At 41.0% G+C, this 24,575-nt stretch overlaps 1 protein-coding gene across 6 annotated transcripts in view; it reads left to right on the forward strand.

Moving 5' to 3' along the window:
- The window catches only part of EML6 (EMAP like 6), a 200,594-nt gene that overhangs the window by 170,358 nt on the left and 5,661 nt on the right, over positions 1 to 24,575 (forward strand). For 4 of the 6 annotated variants that reach the window (XM_075595954.1, XM_075595949.1, XM_075595950.1 and 1 more), the window contains 11 exons: positions 98 to 196; positions 6,061 to 6,081; positions 6,482 to 6,655; positions 8,129 to 8,337; positions 10,556 to 10,713; positions 11,685 to 11,799; positions 14,116 to 14,304; positions 14,941 to 15,113; positions 17,404 to 17,566; positions 19,902 to 20,005; positions 24,132 to 24,285. In XM_075595954.1, the coding sequence (XP_075452069.1) occupies positions 98 to 196; positions 6,061 to 6,081; positions 6,482 to 6,655; positions 8,129 to 8,337; positions 10,556 to 10,713; positions 11,685 to 11,799; positions 14,116 to 14,304; positions 14,941 to 15,113; positions 17,404 to 17,566; positions 19,902 to 20,005; positions 24,132 to 24,285 (1,559 nt within the window). The remainder of the gene's footprint in view (positions 1 to 97; positions 197 to 6,060; positions 6,082 to 6,481; positions 6,656 to 8,128; positions 8,338 to 10,555; positions 10,714 to 11,684; positions 11,800 to 14,115; positions 14,305 to 14,940; positions 15,114 to 17,403; positions 17,567 to 19,901; positions 20,006 to 24,131; positions 24,286 to 24,575) is intronic. The other 2 variants (XM_075595951.1, XM_075595952.1) reach the window with 1 other exon arrangement.

Consider the following 24,575-nt stretch of genomic DNA (forward strand, 5'->3'; position numbering starts at 1 on the left):
CGTTAAGCCCACTGGCCAGCAATTGGACAGCCGTGCTTCCTTAGATCATTGTTTCAGTGGTATTGTTAATACATTTGTATTATTGTATTTGAATTAGGAAGCCAGAGTTTCTACTTGGAGCACACAGATGACATACTTTGCTTGACTGTGAATCAACATCCAAAATATAAGAATGTTGTTGCTACCGGTCAAATTGGTAAGATTAAATCTTATAGACTTAGAATAAAAAGCAGCAGTCCACGAGGAAGCCTTCTTAGCAATCACCTCTAAATGAGCCTGCCAGTGCAGTCTCTGACAACAAACAACATCTCAAATTGATCATTTAATGAAATTATAAATATACACGTATGCAGAGGTAATGTAAATACACATCACCGCTGACTCCAACTATCAGTGTACACTGAATGATTTGTCTTATTTATTATTATTTTGAAACCAAGTTTACTTTTAAATAACTAATTTGAGATGAGCAAAAAATTGTAGTCTGTCTTTTGACCAGCACGAAAGTAGTTGAGGCAGCGCACAGCCCAAAAAGGGACAGGGTCTAGAAACGTACAACAATCTCTTTATTCTGTCGACTTGGATAAAACTGGAGGCACAAAAACCTCCTGCGCGTTTCACATCGCTTGGACACCTTATCAGGGCATATCAGACAATCAGTGAATATTGCCCTAAATACTCTTCTGTGATCCGGGTACTGCACGTCCCCTCAAACACGTGACATGCATCATAGGACGTAAACGCACCTAGCGTCAAATGCCAAAACCAAAAAACGAATCTAACCTTGACATAGAGCAGGTAATATAACTCCACCATACTAAATCCCTTTCATATATAGTCTATTAAAAAAAATATATATAAAAAACATTAACAAAACACAAGAATTGATACACAACACTGTAAACTCCTTGCTACAAATTACAGGCCATATAATCGAGCAAAGATGGCAAAATTAACCATTATAAATGGTTCTTAAATATCAAAAATAAATATATGAATGCAGAAAAAATATTATATATATTAGTGCAAAAGAACACAAACGTACATATATTAAGTTATTGTTTTGAACAATAAGAATACGTATGTATATTTATAAACTCATATGGACAAACAAGAATACAAAATAACCTCTGTAAATTTTAATGAAAAGCTCTCTCTATGTACTCAAGTCCCCTCTAATGACCAATAGGTCTGTACATATATAAAAAAGGGTTAATTAACAGTCAACCCACAAGACATATAGTGATTGACAAATCCATTTTCCCTCCTAGTATCTCATCCAGAAACCGCTCTTACTCCTAATAGAATCATAATGTGGCAATGTGTATAATCTCTCCATTATTTATTTATTTTATTTATTTATAAAATATTTTACCAGGAAGTAATACATTGAGAGTTACCTCTTGTTTTCAAGTATGTCCTGGGCACAGAGAAAAACAAATAATACATGGTTACAAATACAGTTACATAAATGAACAGGGTATACATTATATACAAGACATTGCGTGCATAGTTAAAGAAAATATATATTATGGGCGTATGAAACAGTTACAGACCAGATTAAAATGTGAGACAGCTTTAGATTTGAAAGAACTTAAACTGGTGATGGATGTGAGAGTCTCTGGTAGGTTGTTCCAGTTTTGGGGTGCACGGTAGGAGAAGGAGGAACGTCCGGATACTTTAAGATAGGTTAACAAGATGTTACTTCAGAAAATCTGAATGGACAAGATTCCAGTCAGTATTAAGACTCATAGGGAAGTGGGACTTTAAGATATCACCTCCTCTTTCTCTAACTATAATCCTTTCTATCCCCAGGATGGAAAATTCCTGACATTGCACATTCTGCATGTGGAAAAATGTCTAGAGACTGGATGCTCCATATCTCTATTTCTAAGTAGCTCCATAATTCGTACTTTCAGAGCTCTCGTGGTTCTCTCAACATAACGTTTTCCACACCCACAAGATAACAGATAGGTTACATACTCAGTTGCAGTTGATATATGTATTAATTTTAAATGTTTTAGGGGTTGAAAAAGATTAAATTGTGTGTGTTATGGTAATTAAAATTGTGAGCGAATTTCAAATTAAGATTATTCTCATTGAGATAGTAAAAAAACAAACAATAAAAGTGTGTTTAAATCCCCATTCCAAATGAATATTAAATCATCGATAAATCTTTTATAAAAAATAATGTTCTTCCTAAATGTATTGGTGTCCCCATAAATGTGAGCGGCCCCCCACCAGCCCATAGAGAGGTTCGCATATGAGGGAGCAAAACTTGTGCCCATGGCCGTACCTCTTTATTGCAAATAAAATTTGTGATCAAATAAAAAATAATTGTGAATAAGTAGAAAAAAAGATTGCATCTAAAATGAAAGTGGTGCTACACAAAGTAGCGGACAGCCGTCAACCCCAAATTATGCTCAATGACCGTACAGAGCGATGTTACATCGAGGGTAAATAACATACGGTTGCAGATAGCAATCAATGTACCTAGATAAATCATATCCAAAAGACCCAATACTAGAAATTATGTGTCTCCACAGAGGGCTGACCAGTGTTTTGTGGATCTTTGGGAGATGGTGGAAAATAGGAATGGTGGGGTATGGATTAACTATGAACTTAATTTCATCCTCTAAAAGTAGATGCAAAGACTTTCCCAATTCAATAAGATGCTCAAACTCTCTTAGAAAGGTTTCAGTCGGATTCAGGGGAAGTTCAGCGAAGGAACAAGTCCAACTTGGCGATAAGCTTCCTTGAGGTAGTCATTCCTACTCTGAACCACCACCGCCCCCCCTTGTTTTTAACAACCAATAATTAGTTGTCCTGAATTGACTTAATAGCGGTAACAATCGAAGATCCCAAATTACCAGGTTTTCAAATATAGCTAAAAATTGGCCCTTGGCATGTAGGGGATAAAAGTTTGAGCGATTCGTAAGCTTAGAGTTCCAATTGCTAGAGGCAGGAGACGAGGAAGCCCCGGAGATGTCTGTTTGCTCATCCTAGAGTTCACACAAATCCTGTATTGCACAGAAATCCTGACATGTATTTAATTTTGGAGATATGGCCAAATCACTATCTGAAATAGGGGTCCAATTACTTTCCCAATTTTTAGAATGCATCTGCGGGGATGAAGACGGATTTTTCTCTTGTAGTGGGGATTTCTGAAAATTATTTTTCAAAGTTACTTTAAGTACAAATTTATGAACGTCAATCACTGTATCAAATTTGAGTCCCTTAATCAACAGAGAGAACTTAGTAGGAGACAGTTCATGACCTGAAATATTGTTAACATTTGAAGAATCTTCTAAAAGTTATTTTTCCTCTTGTTTGCAAATCTGCTCCGAACTTCTCTTCTTTCCTCTCGTGGTTCCCTTACATTTTGTTGCTGGAAAACAATATTGCTGAGTTGGTTTCTTTCTCCAATCTTCACTACTCGTTGTACGTCCCCAGAATGGGCCACCATTCTTTCTCGGTTGATCGGGTGAAAACGGTTGATTATCTTCTGAGTGGACAAAGGAGACTGAGTGAGATGCATTTTCAAAGTCCGATAGATCAGAATCTCCGCTCTGATATTCCATAGGTCTTTCCTATAGAATTTATTTCCGCGGGGTAGATCTATAGGACAAGTTTCTTGCAGGTCGTCTCTGATATCTTTCTTGTGTGGTATGTACCCTTTGCCATGCATACACACATGCTTCCTTTCGAAGTCCAAACGACTAGGTGCGTTTGTGTCCTCTGATGCGTGTGATGTGTTTGCGGGGCAGCGCAGTACCCAGATCACAGAAGATTATTTAGGGGAACGTTCACCGATTGTCTGATACTCATTGATAAAGCGCCATGCGGTGCGAAACACATAGGAGGGTTTTTGTACTTCTTGTTTTATGCATGTGTGCGTTTCTAGACCCTGTCTCTTTTTGAATGTGCACTGCCGCAATCACTTTCGAGCCTGGGATCTCTACAATTGGCGACTCTTCGCGCCGTGGCTTACCCCCTCAGTGAGTGTGAAGGAAGAAGATAAAGTGAGTAAGAATGTATTTTTCTCTTTGAAGAAATTCTAACCAGAATCATCATATGAGGTTTAGAGAGGGGGGAGTCCGCTTGGCGTTCTCACTGCTATACCACCCGGAGCATCACTTAGGAAAGATTAAGACCCACAATTATATATCACTGGTTTATTTTTCACTCACTTTATAAGAGGGCGGCCACTATATCAGTTTTTCATTGTGTATAGCTTGAGCACATATTTTACCTAGTGTATTCCCACATACGAACGTTATAGTCTTTTGACAAGCAAATACTTGTAGCCATAAGTTCCATTATTGTGTCTTTCACAAAACAGAGGTAGCCATGACTGCTGGATAAACTTTAGCATGCAATATGGGCCACTGTCATTTTGGGAATGCCTTGTTTTAGATATGAATTAATCATGGACTGTTGCTTAGAGACTATATATCAGAAACAGTGGGGGATATGTATCAAGATGGTTCCATTTCCTTCAGATTGAGGTGCATAGACTTTGTTTCACTTTGCACCAGTGACACATTTATATCACCTCAGACTCTGCAGATTTAAATTGATGCAAAACTGTGCAGTTTTACCCACAGTCACAAACATTGATACATCCCATTGTTATATTGCGCCATTGCTTCTACAATCCACTACCCAAATTTCTTAATGTTGCGCGTGGACAAAGTGACGTTAAAGCTGCAATAGAGTATGTACATGTTTGAGAACATGACACGGACCGTCCTAGCATAATGCTCATTTGCAACCCTCCATTCATATCCCCCTCTGACTCCTATGTAACTGTTCTTTAAATATAGTGTTACTGTATTTAGAATTTTGACATTTAGCATAGCAGTGCAAATATATATATATATATATATATATATATATATATATATATATATATATATATATATATATATATATATAATCATTGGGTTTAATACTGCTGCTAAATAAATCAGCCACTGCGGTTTTTAGAACTATTTTGAAAGTATCTGTGCCTTTCTAAATTGTTGTATTTACATAAAATAACAGTTTTTTTGTTGTATATTAGAGTAGTTCATCCCAGTTTTCTTATATTGAATGTAGTGTTAAAGAGAGGGACCTCGCTCACACTCACAAAGTTTATTAGTAGATCGGGGGGTGCTGCCTGGGAAACATCCAGGGATATTCCAAACTGTACTAGGGGGTACAGAGGGTGCACAGATCCCAAAGTGGTGCACACTGCCGCAACACATGAGTAATATATGCAAACCCAAGTAACAGAACCCGGTGAAAGAGCACGCTCTAACCCCTTGTATGTTGAGATGTGAAGTGAATTCCTTCAAAATAATATGTATTAATAGTGGTATAGCTATACCACTATTATTTTAATAAGATCATTAATAAATATTAATTTTTAGGAATTCACTTCACATCTCAACATACGAGGGGTTAAATAAAGCGTGCTCTTTCAGACGGGTTCTTTTTCTTGGGTTCGCATACATTTTCATATCCCACCATATGTAGCACCATATCCCACTACTACTATCACATATAGCTGAGCAGGGGTCCCACATTTCCTTCCCTCCCCCCCTTTCCCAATAGGTATATTACATGAGTCGTATGTAACAAATGATAAAATCACATTTTAATAGGCATATTTAAAATAAGTGCAAAATTATATTGATGGGATACAGGGGGGGTATGTTGAAACTATGATTATTCTTTAAAAGAAAAACACTTGTAATTGTCCTTCATCTTCCTTATTGCTATGAAACAAATCATCTTTAACCAATTGGAAAAGCAAGGTGGAAAAACAAGCTTCAGATAGCAGCTTTATTAAGCCCTCTGTAATTCTGTACAGTACTAAACAATAGTTTTTTCTTTTATTTATTTATTTTCAAATCATATCCATACTTTAAACATGTATTTTGTTGTGTTTGCTCCTTGATGCTGATATGTATTGCTTAAGCATTAGAAATATTACATATTTTAATTGTTTTTAGTTGTTTTTGTTTTTTTTTTACCTCTGACGCTTCCTCATTTGCCATTGCTCTCACAATGCAGGTGAAATGACAGAATATTCAGGTAAGGCCTACTGTCCTCACAACTCTTATCTGTCTTACTGCAAGGGCCAGCTCATACCGTCCAATCACCAGTCCTTAGTGCCTCGCGCTGTATCTGTACTAAGTGCAGGCACACTTTGTTCCAGGGCCAAAAAGCTTATTATGGCAATTTCCATTTCTGATGTTTTTGTACATTACCCAAAACTAATCACATTTCATAATTCACAGTATTTCTGGTTGTTTTTTTTGCAAGCTGGTAGTATGTGGGTTTAGCTCTGCATTGTATATTTTCAACTTGTAAATACTGTATTGTGTTTAGCATCAAAATTGTATTATTGTGTTATGTGTAAAAAAACCAAAACAAAAAAACATAGTTGTGATGGGTTTTTGTTATGTCTGATTATGTATTTTGTTTTATTTAGGGGCCACACCTTCCATTCATATCTGGGATGTCATGAGTAAGCAGACCCTCTCTATTCTGCGATGCTTTCATGCCAAAGGCGTTGGTTACATTAATTTTAGTGCTACTGGGAAACTCCTGGTGTCAGTCGGGGTTGATCCGGAACACACTATAACAGTTTGGAGGTGGCAGGAAGGTAAATATTGGCCCTTTTGGATGGCAAGTTCAGTATATATTTTTCTGTAACATATCTGGAGTTGTGTAACACGGCAGGCATAAGCTTATAGGGGTCCATGTTAAAATGGATGAGAAGTAAAGAGTGGCACACTGTGCTCATTTGCATGTCATTACCCAGAATCCCTGGCTGCAGTGGACGCACTGTTTGCTCAGCGCTCATGGGGAAAGACAGGGTTGCAGACCCGTCTGAGACGTGCAAATGCCCCACAAGTGGTATTTTTATTTTCTTAGAAGCAGAAATTGTTAAACCCGTCCCCAGGGATCCCCATACCCACCACAGACCAGTATTCTCATAACTGAAGGACATGTAGAAACATTATTTACAATAGTCGACTTCCTCAGGTAGAATACTTACAGATGTAATTCTGTACATACAGATGTAGCAGGGGCTGTTGCTCCCGATGGCACATTATGGTGGGATATATTATGATATTCTGCGTTCTCACTGCCACTGAATCCTATGGAAACTCTGTGATATTTTGCATTATAATACAACATTATGTGTTATCAGTGGTTAAAATAAAGCTTGCTACATCTGTATGAAGAAGAGACTTATGAGGTATTAAACCCTTTATACAACTACATTTATGAAGATCTCTGAAGTTACTCCATCAGAACAGATCACAATCATTCATCTAGATTTCTTCAATAGATTAAAAAAAGCCAAGATTTACTAAGCAGTGTTAAATCATCCTAAATAACACCCAGTGATGTTAGTGATGTTTATGCTTCTTTGACATTGATTATAGGGAGGACCTTCAATGATGGAATGCCAGTTTATTTACACGTGTGTTCTCTCTAGCGTGTTAATATAGTGATTTTAGGTAATGATATTGTATTAAGTTATTCTTAATTATTTATCATTTTGTGAGCACCCGATTTGTTCTTAAAATAAGAATTAAATTTTCAGGACCAATACATCTGCTACTTTAATTCTGATTTAAATAATCAGAACAAATGGTACGCATTCCCAGTGCTTACCATTGTGCAGTATAGTGAATCTGGGATGAATATAGTTTGGGCTCATTTGCATCCAATTGTGCATGTAGAGTGTTATCAATAACAACTACCTTTTATCGAATTACTTTTTGTTAAAGATTTTATTATTGAGATACAGAAGGCTAAAGAGGGTTGGAAATGGGAACGGGGGGAACATCGACAACCACATAAACATGCATGCAAATAAACCAAGAATCGGGTCATAGACACAATTATAAACTATCGAAACCCGACATGCTACATTGTAAGGAGAGTTTCGAGAGAACCACGGTTCCCAAACTGGGTGTCATTTCTGAATAACACCCATAAGGAGACGAGTTCCATGTAAAACCGGTGTTGTATAGAATGTTTATTGAAACCTGAGTTAGGCTTATTGTATGCTAAGTGTATATTATATGATGTAATGTTATATTTGTGTTCATTCATTTAATAGGTGCCAAAGTAGCCAGTAAAGGAGGCCACATGGAAAGAATATTTGTCGTTGAGTTTCGTCCAGATTCAGACACACAGTTTGTATCTGTTGGCGTGAAACACATCAAGTTCTGGACACTGGCTGGAAGCGCTTTGCTTTATAAAAAGGGAGTTGTCGGTTCTGTGGACAATGCCAAAATGCAAACCATGCTCTCTGTTGCCTTTGGAGCTGTAAGTTTTATAGAACCCTTTTGTTCAATGTATTTAAAATGTTTGGTTTAAACCGAATGCATACTGTAGGAACCCAGTGGTTTTCAAACTTTTTTTTGGTTAAGGAGCCCTGTAATTATATTGTGAAATTCTGTGGCACCCCAACCCTCTCTAATAGCTCGTCTGGGATCAGATGCACTGTAAAGAAACCCAACCATCTCTAATAGCGTGTCCGAGATCAGATGCACTGTAAAGAACCCCAACCTTCTCTAATAGTGCGTGTCTGAGATCAGATGCATTGTAAGGAACCCCAACCCTCTTTAATAGCGCGTCTGAGATCAAATACATTGTAAGGAACCCCAACCCTCTCTAATAGCACGTCTGAGATCAGATGCATAGTAAGGAACCCCAACCCTCTCTAATAGCGCGTCTGAGATCAGATGCATAGTAAGGAACCCCAACCCTCTCTAGAAGCGTGTCCGAGATCAGATGCATTTTAAATTGTTCTGTATTTGGTACAATTTTCAAATGACCTGAAAATTGCATGAAACTGTTTAGGGATGCCCAGGGAACCAACAGCTTTGTAGGAACTCCTGTTGAAATCACTGCATTAAATAGTGAGTTGTTTCATGCAAAATCACCTGAATGCAGTGAAAATCTGGTGTTTTTGCTGTATTCATTAAGAGTTATCTATTCAGAAAGAGCACTAAAAAACACCTTATTGGCATGCACTTTTTGCATAAAGTGTGTGCTATTTTGTACAAGTTGTCTTTCTTCCCTCTCTCAGACGAGCGAGATGGTGGATTTGATGGAGATAAGGGATAGAGAGAAGAAAAGACGGTTATTACTAGATTCAACTCTTTTTTTTCCCCCTCCACTCTCTCTAATTTCCTATTTCTCCCACAGTAAAATCCACAATCTCGTCAGATATCCTTACATTTCCAGAAAATCCACAATCTCACCAGATATCCTTACATTTCCAGAAAATCCACAATCTCACCAGATATCCTTACATTTCCAGAAAATCCACAATCTTGCCTACTGTATCTGTGGTAGGCGAGATTTCTGGGCTAGCATTTCAGCATTAAATGCAAGCTCGCAGCCTAAATAATAGCATGCTTACATCCAAATTTGTGAATTGTCCTAATTTGCATAATAAAATGTGCATACTGCTCAGGAACAAATTGTGACATAAAAAGCCGCTTTCGCTTGGTTTAGACATGCTGTTTAATGAACATGGTGAGATGTGTCTTCACATGGAAACACCATTCAAACAGATAAATAAATAGGCCCATGAGGGGGTTCCTTGTTTCAATTGAATCTATCACAGGGGACAGACACTACTATTGAGTTCACTTGGAGTTTCTGTGCAATTGTTACCCTATCCGCACTCTTGCAGTTTAATGAATAACCCCCTTTGGCCCAGATTCACAAAAGGGTGCTAAGCTTCATCATGCCTCAGCTCTCATTCATTTGAATGGGGGTAAAAGCTTGCACCTTCTTAGCACCCTTCTGTGGATCTGGGCCTAAGTGTTTTAGCCCACATGCTTCTATCATTCCCCCATGTCACTTCTTTTCCCCCTAATGTCCCTTTTTCTCCATATGCCTCTCCTCCCCCTTTCGCATACCCTCCCCCCCCCCACACCCCCCACCCCCCACTGCCTCCAATGACATTATAAAGGTTTCTCAGCCCTTGTGGCACAGTTTATTTTACCAGGAGCTGCTTTCCATTATGCAAAGCAGCCTTGGGATTATGTAAAGGGCAGAGCACCCTCCTTAAGAGTCTGGTAGAGAGAATTTTCTGGAGTGGGAGGGAACTAAATGTCCCCCAAAGTAACCACACAATTAATTTTCTTGTGTTAAAACAAACATTTCTCACTATCTGCAAAAATAAAATAATAAAGTATCTTGTAAGTTTTTTTTTCCATTTTATCAGCCCTTTGGGAGTCATTCTACATCCACCAAAGTGGCAGCTCAGAAAGTTATCGACCAAAAATCCCCATTAAAGTCGATGGGGATTTTAGCCAAAGACAGCACAAGCAGCAATTTCTATGTATACTGTATGGACTAAGGCCCTTACAATTCCATTAACCTGATGTGTATCTCTTCCCATTTGTGGACAGCTGTACATACTTTATTTACAAACTCACAATTCTACTTCCCTGCAGAGAAAAAGAGGATTTCTTTTATTTCTGACTGTTGTGTGAATAATAAATAAAAAAACAATTTCTCATTGCAGAATAGCCTCACTTTCACTGGTGCCATAAATGGAGACGTATATGTTTGGAAAGATCATTTTCTTATTCGACTCGTGGCAAAAGCTCACACCGGACCAGTCTTCACAATGTACACAACTCTCCGAGATGGTCTTATTGTAACTGGTGGAAAGGAGAGACCGTAAGTATAAATGATACTCTTCAGCCCATTCTAAATACATTTAACATGAATTATTCAGACGCATTCACAAATGTCTTCTGTTTCAGGTATGTTTATCTCACAATAAATACAGTGGGTCTGTAGTGAATAGTCACTGGCAGATAACACTGAATTGGGGGTCTATATCATGGATACGGGGGTCTATATCATGGATACGGGGGTCTATATCATGGATCAGGGGTCTATATCTTGGATCAGGGGTCTATATCTTGGATCGGGGGGCTATATCATGGATCGTGGGGCTATATCATGGATACGGGGATCTATATCATGGATCGGGGGTCTATATCATGGATCGGGGGTTTATATCATGGATCGGAGGGCTATATCATTGATCGGGGGCTATATCATGGATATGGGGGCTATATCATGGATCAGTGGGTCTATATCATGATATGGGGGGCTATATCATGGATATGGGGGGCTATATCATGGATCGGTGGGTTTATATCATGATATGGGGGGCTATATCATGGATCGGGGGGCTATATCATGGATCGGTGGGTTTATATCAGGGATTGGTGGGTTTATATCATGGATATGGGGGGCTATATCATGGATATGGGGGGCTATATCATGGATACGGGGGGCTATATCACGGATACGGGGGGCTATATCATGGATATGGGGGGGCTATATCATGGATCGGGGGGCTATATCATGGATCGGTGGGTTTATATCATGGATCGGTGGGTTTATATCATGATATGGGGGGCTATATCATGGATCGGGGGGCTATATCATGGATCGGTGGGTTTATATCATGGATTGGTGGGTTTACATCATGGATATGGGGGGCTATATCATGGATCGGGGGGCTATATCATGGATATGGGGGGCTATATCATGGATCGGGGGGCTATATCATGAATCGGTGCATTGTACATCTCAGCCTTTGAGTTATTTGAGACATCTTTTCAAATTTATTTTAGGACAAAAGAAGGCGGTGCTGTTAAATTATGGGACCAGGAGATGAAACGTTGCCGGGCATTTCAGCTTGAAACAGGGCAGACTTTAGACTGTGTGCGCTCAGTCTGTAGAGGCAAAGTATGTATGTGCTACTGTATAAATTTAGCATAGGTTGAACTTGATGGACCTATGTCTTTTTTCAACCTCATCTACTATGTAACTATGTATAAGTGCTCAGGGAACAGATATAAACCAGCGCCCGTAGTGATATAAGTCCAATAAGTCCAATGAATCCAAATGACGGGAGATGGGAGAAAGAGTCCAAAGGGTCCAATGAGCGGAGGAACTCCAATCAGGGGGTCCGTAACATGTGGACAGAGACAAAATAGAAAATCATAGTGTAAACTGTATCAGTTAATGGGTTAAAACACTGCACAAAAACAATAAAGACAATAAACAAACAACAGAAACATGCACATAAAACACTGAAGCTGAAATAAAAAACTATTTATTAAAACAAAGGAGCCTGCTGCAGCGGGTCATCAAGGGGTTAAAACCCAAAACCCTACTTACAGCAGGACCGGATAAATGAGCGTGTGAAAACCAAGCAGGAACGGATGCCAGATGCAGAGAAGGTCCTCCGTGGGCTCTCAGGTGTGTAGTGTATGGCTCTGTTTCCCTCCGACTTGTAGAAAGTTCCCAAGATGGATGCAGGGGAAGGGGAGCTGCACAGAGCTGCACACGTCTGATACAACCTCTCTCTCGCGATGACGTCGTATCCTGCTAGGGTGGTCAGGAACGCTACACACAGCCAGCTCTCTCCAAGGCTCCGTGACCTTTGACCCTATGCGTTTCGTGACTAACGTCACTTCCTCAAGGGAGGTAGCGTTCCTGACCACCCTAGCAGGATACGACGTCATCGCGAGAGAGGTTGTATCAGACGTGTGCAGCTGTGTGCAGCTCCCCTTCCCCTGCATCCACCTTGGGAACTTTCTACAAGTCGGAGGGAAACAGAGCCATACACTACACACCTGAGAGCCCACGGAGGACCTTCTCTGCATCTGGCATCCGTTCCTGCTTGGTTTTCACACGCTCATTTATCCGGTCCTGCTGTAAGTAGGGTTTTGGGTTTTAACCCCTTGATGACCCACTGCAGCAGGCTCCTTTGTTTTAATAAATAGTTTTTTATTTCAGCTTCAGTGTTTTATGTGCATGTTTCTGTTGTTTGTTTATTGTCTTTATTGTTTTTGTGCAGTGTTTTAACCCATTAACTGATACAGTTTACACTATGATTTTCTATTTTGTCTCTGTCCACATGTCACGGACCCCCTGATTGGAGTACCTCCGCTCATTGGACCCTTTGGACTCTTTCTCCCATCTCCCGTCATTTGGATTCATTGGACTTATATCACTACGGGCGCTGGTTTGTATCTGTTCCCTGTGTATCTCTGGTGTTGTTCACACCAGTATTTCCTGGCTGCCCTGTTACCATTTTCACCATTTTATTGTCACCTTCTTACCCTTAAAGGGGGATTAGCGCTTAGTAGCACTCCTTTTCTGTGTTTTATGTATAAGTGCTACTTGTCAGAAATACCGCAGGGTTCATCTGAACACATGACAGCGTTAAGCACTGGGATTACCCTGCAATTCCTCTGTCAACGTTTTTTTGATTTCTCTATTTGTAACTTTTCATAATAATATAGCAAAAACATTATGAACCAGTGTATACATTCGGCTCAATAGACAAAAGCCTAAACACAGGCAGCATATTTGTCTCCTATTACTCTAAGCTCGACTTTCCTTATAATAATAACAATACAATTATTGTTCTGACCATGTACACAGTACTGTATACAGAATGTTGCAGGCACAACACGTCCCTGTCCTAAAGACATCACAATCTCATTTTTGGGGGTTTCTGAGGCACAGGGAGATAAAGGGGCATGTTACCATGCGGTGCTAAACCGAGTTTACAATCCAATTATGTGCACGAGGCACAGGGAGATAAAGTGGCTAGCCCAAGGTCACAAGCAGAGTGGGCACTTAGGTTTGATGAGGTTTACCCACTGATAAGACAGTGGTCACTATTGAGCTACTCTTGTTCATGCCGTCTGTTCCAACGTCTCTTGTACACATGCTTATGGTAGGAAGTGAATTGGTACTGAAAGCTTGCTCCTATACGACAGCTGAAATATGTGACATTTATACCCACCATTTGATTATTTTCTATGAGAAACAAAATAATAAAATCAATGATAATACATTAAATTCGACAAATAAATGATAACATTTGATAGACCAAGTGTGTCCAGAAATCCCTGTATTTTACAGCTGGCGTCACAAACTTTCCATTTGTAGGTTTGCAACACCACCTTCCCACAGATTTACTGCTCCAACCCCAATTCTTTTGAATGACAACTTTCTGAACATTAATGCTGTAATATGCTTTAACAGGGAAAAATATTGGTAGGAACCAAAAATGGGGAAGTCATTGAGGTGGGAGAAAAAAATGCTGCTTCAAACATGCTCATTAACGGCCACGTGGAAGGAGAGATCTGGGGATTAGCAACACACCCCTCCAAAGACATGTTCCTCTCTGCGAGCAATGATGGGACTGCAAGGATATGGGACTTCGCTGATAAAGTAAGAACAGGAGACATGGTATACACACATTTCTTCATATACATTCATGCACTTGCTCTCCAATCTCCGAGATATATTAGCATGCTCTACAGGTGTATATTTTGTGTCTGTGGATTCTTTAAAGCAGCAATCCAAGGGGCGTTTTTTTGAATTTTTTTTACATAGGATTGAAGCTGGGGGTCTTCGGAGCTGAACCCTATTCATTTCAGCTCCGAGGACCCTCTGCTTCCAGAGATCCTGCCCCCCCCCTACGGAGGTCTGTGGCAGCTCCGGCTGGGGTTTCAAGTTTAAACCTTGATAGCCGTGCAGCTATTGGCACCCTATACAGAGGTATGTACCTCTTTTAAAGAGCTGAAGATATAAGGGAAGAAATTGGGGACTTTGTGCGGGAATTCACAGCTTACAAGTAAAGGTCGATTCAGAGCAACTGTCGTTTCTGCAGTTCTTTTCTTGAGGATCATAGTGCCCACTTGCGTGTGGCGTGTGGCGTGTGGCGTGTGGCGTGTGATGGGATTCATGAAGGAAGAGCCTTAGCCTAGAGAAATAGATGCAAGATTTCATTTCTGCAATAGATGAACAGGTAACAGGTAACAGGTGAGGTTTAAGTGCTGACCTGTCTCGCCATCTCTTACGCAGAAGCTGCTGAATAAAGTGAGTTTAGGTCACGCCGCGTGCTGCGCAGCTTACAGCGCCAACGGAGAAATGGTAGCTATTGGCATGAAGAACGGAGAGTTTGTGATCCTGCTTGTAAACTCTGTGAAAGTGTGGGGCAAAAAGCGGGACCGCAAGGCAGCCGTCCAGGACATCAGGTAAATATAATCATGCTAAATATAATGATCCGCTATAAATGTAAGTGCGGCTTAGCTGTTTTAATGCTGGAAGGAAGTGCAGCAAAGAGCAGAGCAATTGGGCACTAAAAAGGGTTCAAATGTATACATTGCACTTTACAATTTGCAATAGAAACGTAGAGAAATGTACACATATTACAATCACTATAGTTTGCAGGGCATCGGTCACTTAAATGCGATCTCCCACTTCCAGGTTATACATTTAATTTTACTTCCCTTCTTTTTTTGTTTTGTTTTTTAACAAATTGTCTTTTACATTTATTTATTTTTGTCAAATTCTGCAGTAGGTTTCTGTGTTGGAGGAATATTGTTATTCATATATTTTAGGGTACCTTAAGTGTGAGCGACTAGATCAGGGGTGGGCAACTCCAGTTTTCCTGGGGCCACCAACAGGTCAGGTTTTCAGAATATCCCTGCTTCAGGACAGGTGGCTCAATCAGTGGCTGATCTAGATGCATTTTCTCCGAACTGCTTCCGCACTCCGCCCTTGGGACGCTGCACCATTCTTTCATAGGTTAGAGACTTAACACAAGTCATATGTATCTTACAGTCTGTGGTGTTTTGTGTAGTTCAGTTAGGTTTCCCATCTAAAATTTCAAATATTGTTAAACAACCCCATAACCTGGTGTTACATAGCAGAATTCACTATTAATACATAGCAGAATTCACTATTAATACATAGCAGAATTCACTATTAATACATAGCAGAATTCACTATTAATACATAGCAGAATTCACTATTAATACATAGCAGAATTCACTATTATTACATAGCAGAATTCACTATATTTATTATTCTTTTTATTGTAAAGGATTTGTTTTGTACACAGACTCTCACAGTCCGTGCCTTTTGGTGAAGGGAAGAAGTGATACACTTGTTAAGAGGGTGACTGATACATATTGTATCGAATTGTCAGCACATGAGAAAAACGCAGGGTTTGTGATACACTGTTTGCAGACACACTAAGTCTGCTACACTGTCTAGCGATACAGTGTTTATGTGCTGTCTGCTCCGTTGTCTTCATTACCTCAATATTGGTTCACGATTGTTGTTAGGAATATGTATGTATAGCATTAGACAGGGTTCCGGGCAAAAGACGTTGTCATCGACACTTTGGCAGACACTTATTGCCTGCCAATCTGTCTGACTCGCAGCACTGGACTTGAAATATTATTTAGTTTTAGGTCCTTGGCTATCAGCTATATGTGTGCCCAATTGTCCCAGTACATTGTTTGACTCTTGCAGTCACTATTGCATTGTGGGTGTTCATACAGTGTTCACCGAGTGTCTGTTTGTTGCAGCAATATACAGCACTGATACTTACCATGCATATCCTACTTACTTTTGTAATCAGCATTGTGGTTTACCAGAGGTGAGAGAAGCCTTTGAGGAGCACCTATCACATGAATAGGACTTACCTCTCCTATCCCTTTACCATATTTTATTTTCGCCATTTGTTTAGGATCACCTCAGATAGAGGGCTATCCATATAAACTTTATTTTATTTGAGGATTTCTCCTAATAAAATTGTTTTTAAGTTACCCATCATTACACGTTACGATTCTCCATCAGGTCCACTAGTTTCCAGTATCACCTATCCTTGACTGCTCTCATTATAGGGGTCCTTTTCTCCCAAGTTGTGGTTCACATTACAATTCAGTCATTTCATTGCACACAAAGAAACAGAATCCATGAAATTCAAACAAAGCAACCGCGATAAGCGCGGGTGTCTAGAACGATTGGCCGCGTTAATGCCGCGTGGAATGCAGCAGTGCACACGTAAACCGCGCCGTGATTTGTTCGAATAACGGCCGCTGCATCTGTACATAGCAGAATTCACTATATTGCAACATCAATACATGTTGCTAGGCTCTTATTTGTGACGTAGTGCTGATGAATGAAGTATAAACAGCCAAGGTAAAGGATCTTACTTTGACTATAGACAGGTAAGCTTGGCTTCTCAGTCTGCGAGGAGAACGTACAAAAGTAACAGTACTCGCATGCACACCTAAACAATGCAATGTGTGTCATGTGGTGCTCTCTGTAAGTGTCTGGCCAGTTACAGCATGTAACAAACAAGAAACATGTACACAGAAATGAACCCCAAAAAGGTATATTAGTGTATTTGCTCCGACAGCCTATTTTTTTTTTTTTAGACGGTTAAGTAAGGCCCTCTCAGGAAAGGGATTATAGAAACCAAACTGTATTAAAGACAACTAATTACAAAATGGTATGCGTTTTATTTCTTAGGATCTGTCCTGATAACAAGTACTTGGCAGTGGGTTCAGCAGAAAATACTGTAGATTTTTATGATATTACTCAAGGTCCATCGTTAAACAGAATTGGTTACTGCACAGACATTCCAAGCTTCGTCATTCAACTGGATTTCTCAGCGGACAGTAAATATATTCAGGTGAGGTTGATAGGGAATAGTGGGCTCCCCTGAATAATACATTATTCTAGCATTACAAAGGGAACGACATATTAGAGTGTTAACAATTGTAGGTCTTACCTGATCAATGGATAACCCCATGTGATAGGTTATTGTGAGATCATGGGGATATGTTATGCTGTCTGCTAGCCTGTATATCTATACACAGCAATGCTACAGCAACACTAAGGCCGTGCTTATAATGGCGACGCGTGATGCCGCGCCCCGCCAGAACAAACATGCAGAGAAATGAAGGCGCACACAGTGCGTGCGAACACTGCGTCCCAGCGCGCAATCTTTGAACAGATTTCAGAAATTGTTTTCCCTGCGCGACGACCACGTCACGTGAGCGGTTCAGCTAATGGGGGGCAAACCGCTCATGTGACATCGCGGCCAAGCCTCCGCCACGCCTCCCTGTTGCCTCCCGATGCCTCCAGCCGACAGTGCAGGTTTCGCGCGAGTGACGTCACGCGGGCGCACACTGCTGGCTCTACTATAAACGAGGCCTTACTGTTCTCAATGCCGCGATTTTCACTGTTCCAGCGCGGCTGCAACTCTGGTGACCCCGAGAACAGTAAGCGGCCCAGGAGGATCCATGCTTATTAATGGGACCCGCAGCGTTAATCCTTTTGGGCCATCTGCAGGGAGAGAATACCGGTGCTCACCTCCTAGATGAGTCGCGCATCCGTCTCTCTGTCTCTCCGTCTGCAACCGTGTCCCCGCAGCGCTGAAGGTAAGATGCAGGGCTGTACTGTATTTCCTTCCCCTAGAATTACGTATATGCACTTATATAGGTCTCTACATACTGATTGGGGCTATATGGCCATATTTGGTCCTCTACACCAGGGGTGCGCAAACTGGGGGGCGCGGTGGTTACAGAGGCCCCGTACTTTCCCCCAAGGCATTTAAATGCCGGGGGGACGCGCGAGGCCTCTGCAACTCAATTTACCGAGATTCAGCCATCTTCGGAACTCGTCGCCATGGCAAAACGGTTTCAAATGACGCCGCAGGGTCATGTCACGTCACATGACCATGCGGCGTCATTTGATGCAGCACTAAGGTAAGGGAGGGGGCGTGAGCACTGGGGGAGAGCAGGCAGGGGAGCGCAGCAACAGGAGTTTGCGCACCCCTGGGCTACACCGTCAAGGCGGCTGGGCAGTTACGTGCCCTGTCCAGCCCCCTTGATGTAGATGGCCATATAGTCTCCCCCTTATGAAGAAAAAAAAACATATAAGGGCATCTACATGATCCAGGGGGGATGGAAACACAGTACAGCGCTGCAGGGACACGGCTCCAGATGGAGAGACGGCTGCTGCATCGTGCTCCGGTTTTCCTCATTTTTTTCCGCGACCACAAGGACAGTGAGTCTTGCACCATCTGTAGGTGTGGCTATTGAGTCATGGTACAATGAAAATCAGGACTGGGACATAGCTATACCAAGTTACACTATATGTAGAAAGGGCAAAGAAAAGAAACGGGAGTTGCCCTTTATGTGAAAAACACTATAAAGGCCTCTTCAGTACAAGTTCTTGTATAAAAGACAAACACTTTGGGTAACCCTAGGAACAGGTATGAAGGTTGTCATTTGTACTGTGGTGGTCTACACAGGGCCACAGACAGGGGGGTGGAGAGAGCCAGGACACGTGTCCCGGGCCTGGCGCCTGCGGTGGGAATGGCTGGTGCTGGAAGCTGGCCCCGGCCAGGCCCAACTTCTGCGTCCTGCTGCCGGGGCGCTGGTTGCCGGCCGCTGGGCCACAGCTCTGCCCAACTGCTGCCGAGCCCCTCTCTGCCAGACCGGACCTCTCTCACACCAGTGGGCGCCAGAAGCTGAGCGCGACTTCCGGGCAGTCCCAGTTTCCTGCGCTTATCGTAGGAGAGAGGCCCGGCCTGGCAGAGAGGGAAACCCGGTGTGGGACAGAGGCCCAGCAACACTCTACTGTTCTTACCACCACTCTTTCACTCCTCTGGTTGTACATAAACATGTCACTTTCCAAATGTCATGCAAAAATGCCCCTGATGGAGGAGTTAAAAGAAAGGATTTATAAGTGTCGTACAGTCATGGAGACATAAACAATTCCTGTTCATATCACCATCATTAATTGTTAACTAATACTAGCTAATATACAGTATGTCTTTTAGTAGGGATTTTTTTATCAATAATTTGATGGGCTCTTATCTCTTTCCTTTAGAAAAACTTTGAATTGTTATGTATCCCACATACAGCTGCTGAATAATAAGGGCTCTGTTTAGAAGCCAGAACTTTTACATTGCAATGTGTACAGATGTTTTTTTCCATATATATATTATATATTTTCAGGTAGCCACCGGTGCTTATATACGTCAAGTACATGAGGTGCCATCAGGAAAGCAGGTAGTAGATGGCGCATTGATAGAAAAGATTACGTGGGCAACATGGACAAGGTAATATAGGAGTTATTATTTTACAGTATGAATCTAGGGAATTGGTGGGAATAGAAAATATATATTTTCTTAGGATTCCTCTATAGATAATGTGTGAGGAGAATCTATGGCAGATAGACCTTCCTGTGTGTGCCTCACCCACTCCCAGTTCTTTACAGTGATGTTATATGTATGACACAACTTGGCGGGGGGGAGGGGGGGAAACTTTATTGGCAAAAGTTACCTGATGAAAGGTCCATGTGGGACCTGAAACGTTGCACTCTCCACTGTTCCTTCAATAAATGGAATACACTGCATTAAGAATAAAGCTCTTTGTATCTCCTGTTGAGAAATTCTGTTTCATTATCACTTGGTATGATGGATGGGGCTATACGGTCATCTTATTCTTTCTCTGGGATAAAGCCATTATATATACAGTCATGTGAAAAAGAAAGTACACCCTATTTGAGTTCCATGGTTTTACATATCAGGACATAATAACAATCATCTGTTCCTTAGCAGGTCTAAAAATTAGGTAAATACAACCTCAGATGAACAACAACACATGACATATTACACCGTGTCATGATTTAGTTAACAAAAATAAAGCCAAAATGGAGAAGTGTGTGAAAAAATAAGTACACCCTTACTGCTTCCATAGGAATTAAGATGCTAAGAAGCAGACAGGTGCTGCTAATCAAATGCCCTTGATTAATTGATCATCAGCAAGTGTGACCACCTCTATAAAAGTACTGTGGGGAGGAACCTCGCTCAGAAACCCCTAGATGGTGTTAGCGTGCTGCCAAGGGAGTGTAGGTATGAAGATAAAGAGATGTGCATAAAGGAGGCACCAAAGGTCCCTTTAAAGAGGCGCACAGCAAACCTTTTAGTATAATGTGGTCAGGGGTGAATAAATATGCATAAAATAAAAAAGGTTTATTAAATAACTTTGTTAAAATCGTGTTGTGTAGTGTGATGTGTATGACAGATAAAAATAGACTGGTTAAGTCTATAGTACTTCTCAGTTATCCTAGTCACTATCAATGGTGAACAATGCTGAAGAGATGGTTATACTAAAGGGGCACTCATAGGAGAGCTATCAGGGTGTGAAGTGTTGCTGCATGTAGCTGATCACTGAGGCAGCAGCACCTCTATAAAAGCCGAAGTTTTGGCAGTTTGCTGGTCTGGAGCATTCAGGTGTGTGTTAACACAATGCCAAGGAGGAAAGACATCAGCAATGATCTTAGAGAAGCAATTGTTGCTGCCCATCAATCTGGGAAGGGTTATATGGCCATTTCTAAACAATTTAAAGTCCATCATTCTAAAGTGAGAAAGATTATTCAAAAGTGGAAAACATTCAAGACAGTTGCCAATCTTCTCAGAAGTGGACATCCCAGTAAATTCACCAAAGGTCAGACCGTGCAATGCTCAGAGAAATTGCAAAATACCCAAGAGTTACATCTCAGACTCTACAGGCCTCAGTTAGCATGTTAAATGTTAAAGTTCATGACAGTCCAATTAGAAAAAGACTGAACAAGTATGGTTTGTTTTGAAGGGTTGCCAGGAGAAAGCTTCTTCTCTCTAAAAGAACATGGCAGCACGGCTTAGGTTTGCAAAGTTGCATCTGAACAAACCACAAGACTTCTGGAACAATGTCCTTTGGAAAGACGAGACCAAAGTGGAGATGTTTGGTCATAATGCACAGCGTCACATTTGGCGAAAACCAAACACAGCATATCAGCACAAACATCTCATACCAACTGTCAAGCACGGTGGTGGAGGGGTGATGGTTTGGGCTTGTTTTTGCATCCACAGGACCTGGGAACCTTGCAGTCATTGAGTCGACCATGAACTCCTCTGTATACAAAAGTATTCTAGAGTCAAATGTGAGGCCATCTGTCCGACAGCTAAAGCTTGGCCGAAATTGGGTCATGCAACAGGACAATGATCCCAAGCACACTAGCAAATCTACAACAGAATGGCTGAAAAAGAAAAGAAGGTGTTGCAATGGCCCAGTCAAAATCCAGACCTCAACCTGATTGAAATGCTGTGGCTGGACCTTAAGAGAGCTGTGCATAAACAAATGCCCACAAACCTCAATGAACTGAAGCAACGTTGTAAAGAAGAATGGGCCAAAATTTCTCCACAACGATGTGAGAGACTGATAAAGTCATACAGAAAACGATTACTTCAAGTTATTGCTGCTAAAGGTGGTTCTACAAGCTATTGAATCATAAGGTGTACTTAGTTTTTCACACGTGGATTCTCCATTTTGGCTTTATTTTTGTTAAATAAATCATGACACAGTGTAATATGTCAGGTGTTGTTGTTCATCTGAGGTTGTATTTACCTAATTTTAAGACCTGCTAAGGAACAGATGATTGTTATTATGCCCTGTAAAACCATGGAATTCAAAGAGGGTGTACTTTCTTTTTCACATGACATGTGGCTCTCTCCTCACTCCCATTTCATAAAGATATGGATATAAAATGCCCCCTCCCATTTCTTCTTCACCCCCTGCATTTTATTAAATGAATACACGTTCTGAGGGGTTTTATTTCCCCATATTGAGGCTGTCCATGTCTCTGGTTATGTGGGAGTATTCTTGTGTGCTCCCAATATGCTTTATACTTCTGTATATCACTGTTTGACAAGATCTTGCAGACCTGTAGTCATTACAGAATATCGGATTCGTGTTCATGGTAAAGCGAGACATCCTGCCTGAGGGCCTGACTTGTAGCAATTAGCTTGCAGACTGATGTCACTTGAGTTTATGCCTGCAAGCCTCATTTTCATCTCCTTCATTAATGTTAACATTTGTATCAGTTATTTCTAAGATGCCAGCATATTCTGCAATGCAATAGAATAGATAAGATAAAATGACAATGAAACCTACATACACGTATTGCATTACCAGTAACGTGTAATAGTAACAGGTGTTGTTTGCTACAAACAGCTTAGACTTTAGAGCTTACGAACCAATGCTGTGTTCCAAAGACACACACAGAGGAATAGGTACAAAAAAAAATTCCAAAGCATTCCATAACCCTCCAGATAGAAGGCCATATTGACTAAGTGGTACTTAACCGTAAGGCCTCTTAAAGCCGATTAAGGCTTTGCACCACTCAGTAAATATGTTCCATAGTGTCCATATTCACACCCGTATCTCTAGAAACCCGCCCCTAGAAATAAATGGAAATTCAGTAGATTTTTACTTATATTACCAGGAAACATGCATATTTGGAGGCCTGTTGCAGGGGTTCTCAACTCCAGCACTCAAGACCCTCCCTAATAGGTCAGGTTTTCAGGTTATCCCTGCTTCAGCACAGGTGGCTCAATCAGTGGCTCAGTCAAGGACAGCTGGATAAAAGTTAGCAGATCTGCCTAACATCTGCATACATGTTGCCAGTGTATTTGTATTTGTGATGGAATACAAACCAGTGACGAAATCTGTGGGTATATAATATCTGATACGGTTCTTCGTCTGTTAATATAAACACCTTGTAGGATATCTTTGCAAAAGATACCGGGAAATGAGAAGTACAAGGTTAATTTTTAGAAAATAAACAGAACACTCGATTTTGTGTCTGCGGCAACATTAAAATGTAAATGGAACACATTTTAGAAATGGTCTTGACAGTTAAACGAGAAGACAGGTTTACTGCATCCGCTTAATTGTCAGAAATAATAACTACTGCTTGTGGATTGTGTTTATTAGTTATCCTACGCCCTGAAATCCACTCTGTTTTACAATACGGTTGCCAGGTGGCTTCAACAAAAATACTGGATTTAATGGTGAAAGGTGCGTCAGGTCACTATGTCCAGGGAGGAAAATACCGGACACATACATATCCAGTATTACAGTACCTCTCATTTTTTACTGGACAGAGTATCCAGATACAGGACAGTCCAGTTCAATACCGGACACCTGGCAACCCTAATTGACAACCACGTGAACCACTACTGTTGCTCGTTAGCAAGTCCCTCAAGTGGGGAGATACTGGGATCTGTGAGCGTCAGGGTCGATGCCACAGCTCCTGCTGGCAATGTTCGGCAGAGTATAAGACATGTTTGTATTTGCCACGTGTGTATAAACACAAGAAGTAAGCCTCCACTATTGACTCTGCATGGTGTGTTTTTCGAGCAGTATCCTTGGAGACGAAGTCATCGGGATCTGGCCTCGCAATGCAGAGAAAGCCGATGTGAATTGTGCCTGTGTGTCCCACGCTGGGCTGAACATAGTCACAGGCGATGACTTTGGCCTAGTAAAACTTTTTGACTTCCCTTGCACTGAAAAGTTTGTAAGTGTACAATTTACATCTACATGACACATTGTATTAACTCATTCAGTACTAGGCAAGAAGTAACCCCTTACCTGCCACAGGGGATATCAGGGGATATCAACACATTGCTTTCAAATGCAACGCTGGCCAGTTTGGCTGCAATGGTGTTTGATGTTTCTGTCATTATTACATCAAGTATATCCTTATTTCCATTTAATCACAGGTTTTTGGGTATGCTTAAAAAGGGCCACTCATTTAGCAACCATGCAGTAAATGAAAACATGAATACCGTTCTGTTACTAACGAAA

The sequence above is a fragment of the Ascaphus truei genome, chromosome 4 (genome assembly GCF_040206685.1).
Source record: "Ascaphus truei isolate aAscTru1 chromosome 4, aAscTru1.hap1, whole genome shotgun sequence".
NCBI classification, from domain to species: Eukaryota; Metazoa; Chordata; class Amphibia; order Anura; family Ascaphidae; genus Ascaphus; species Ascaphus truei.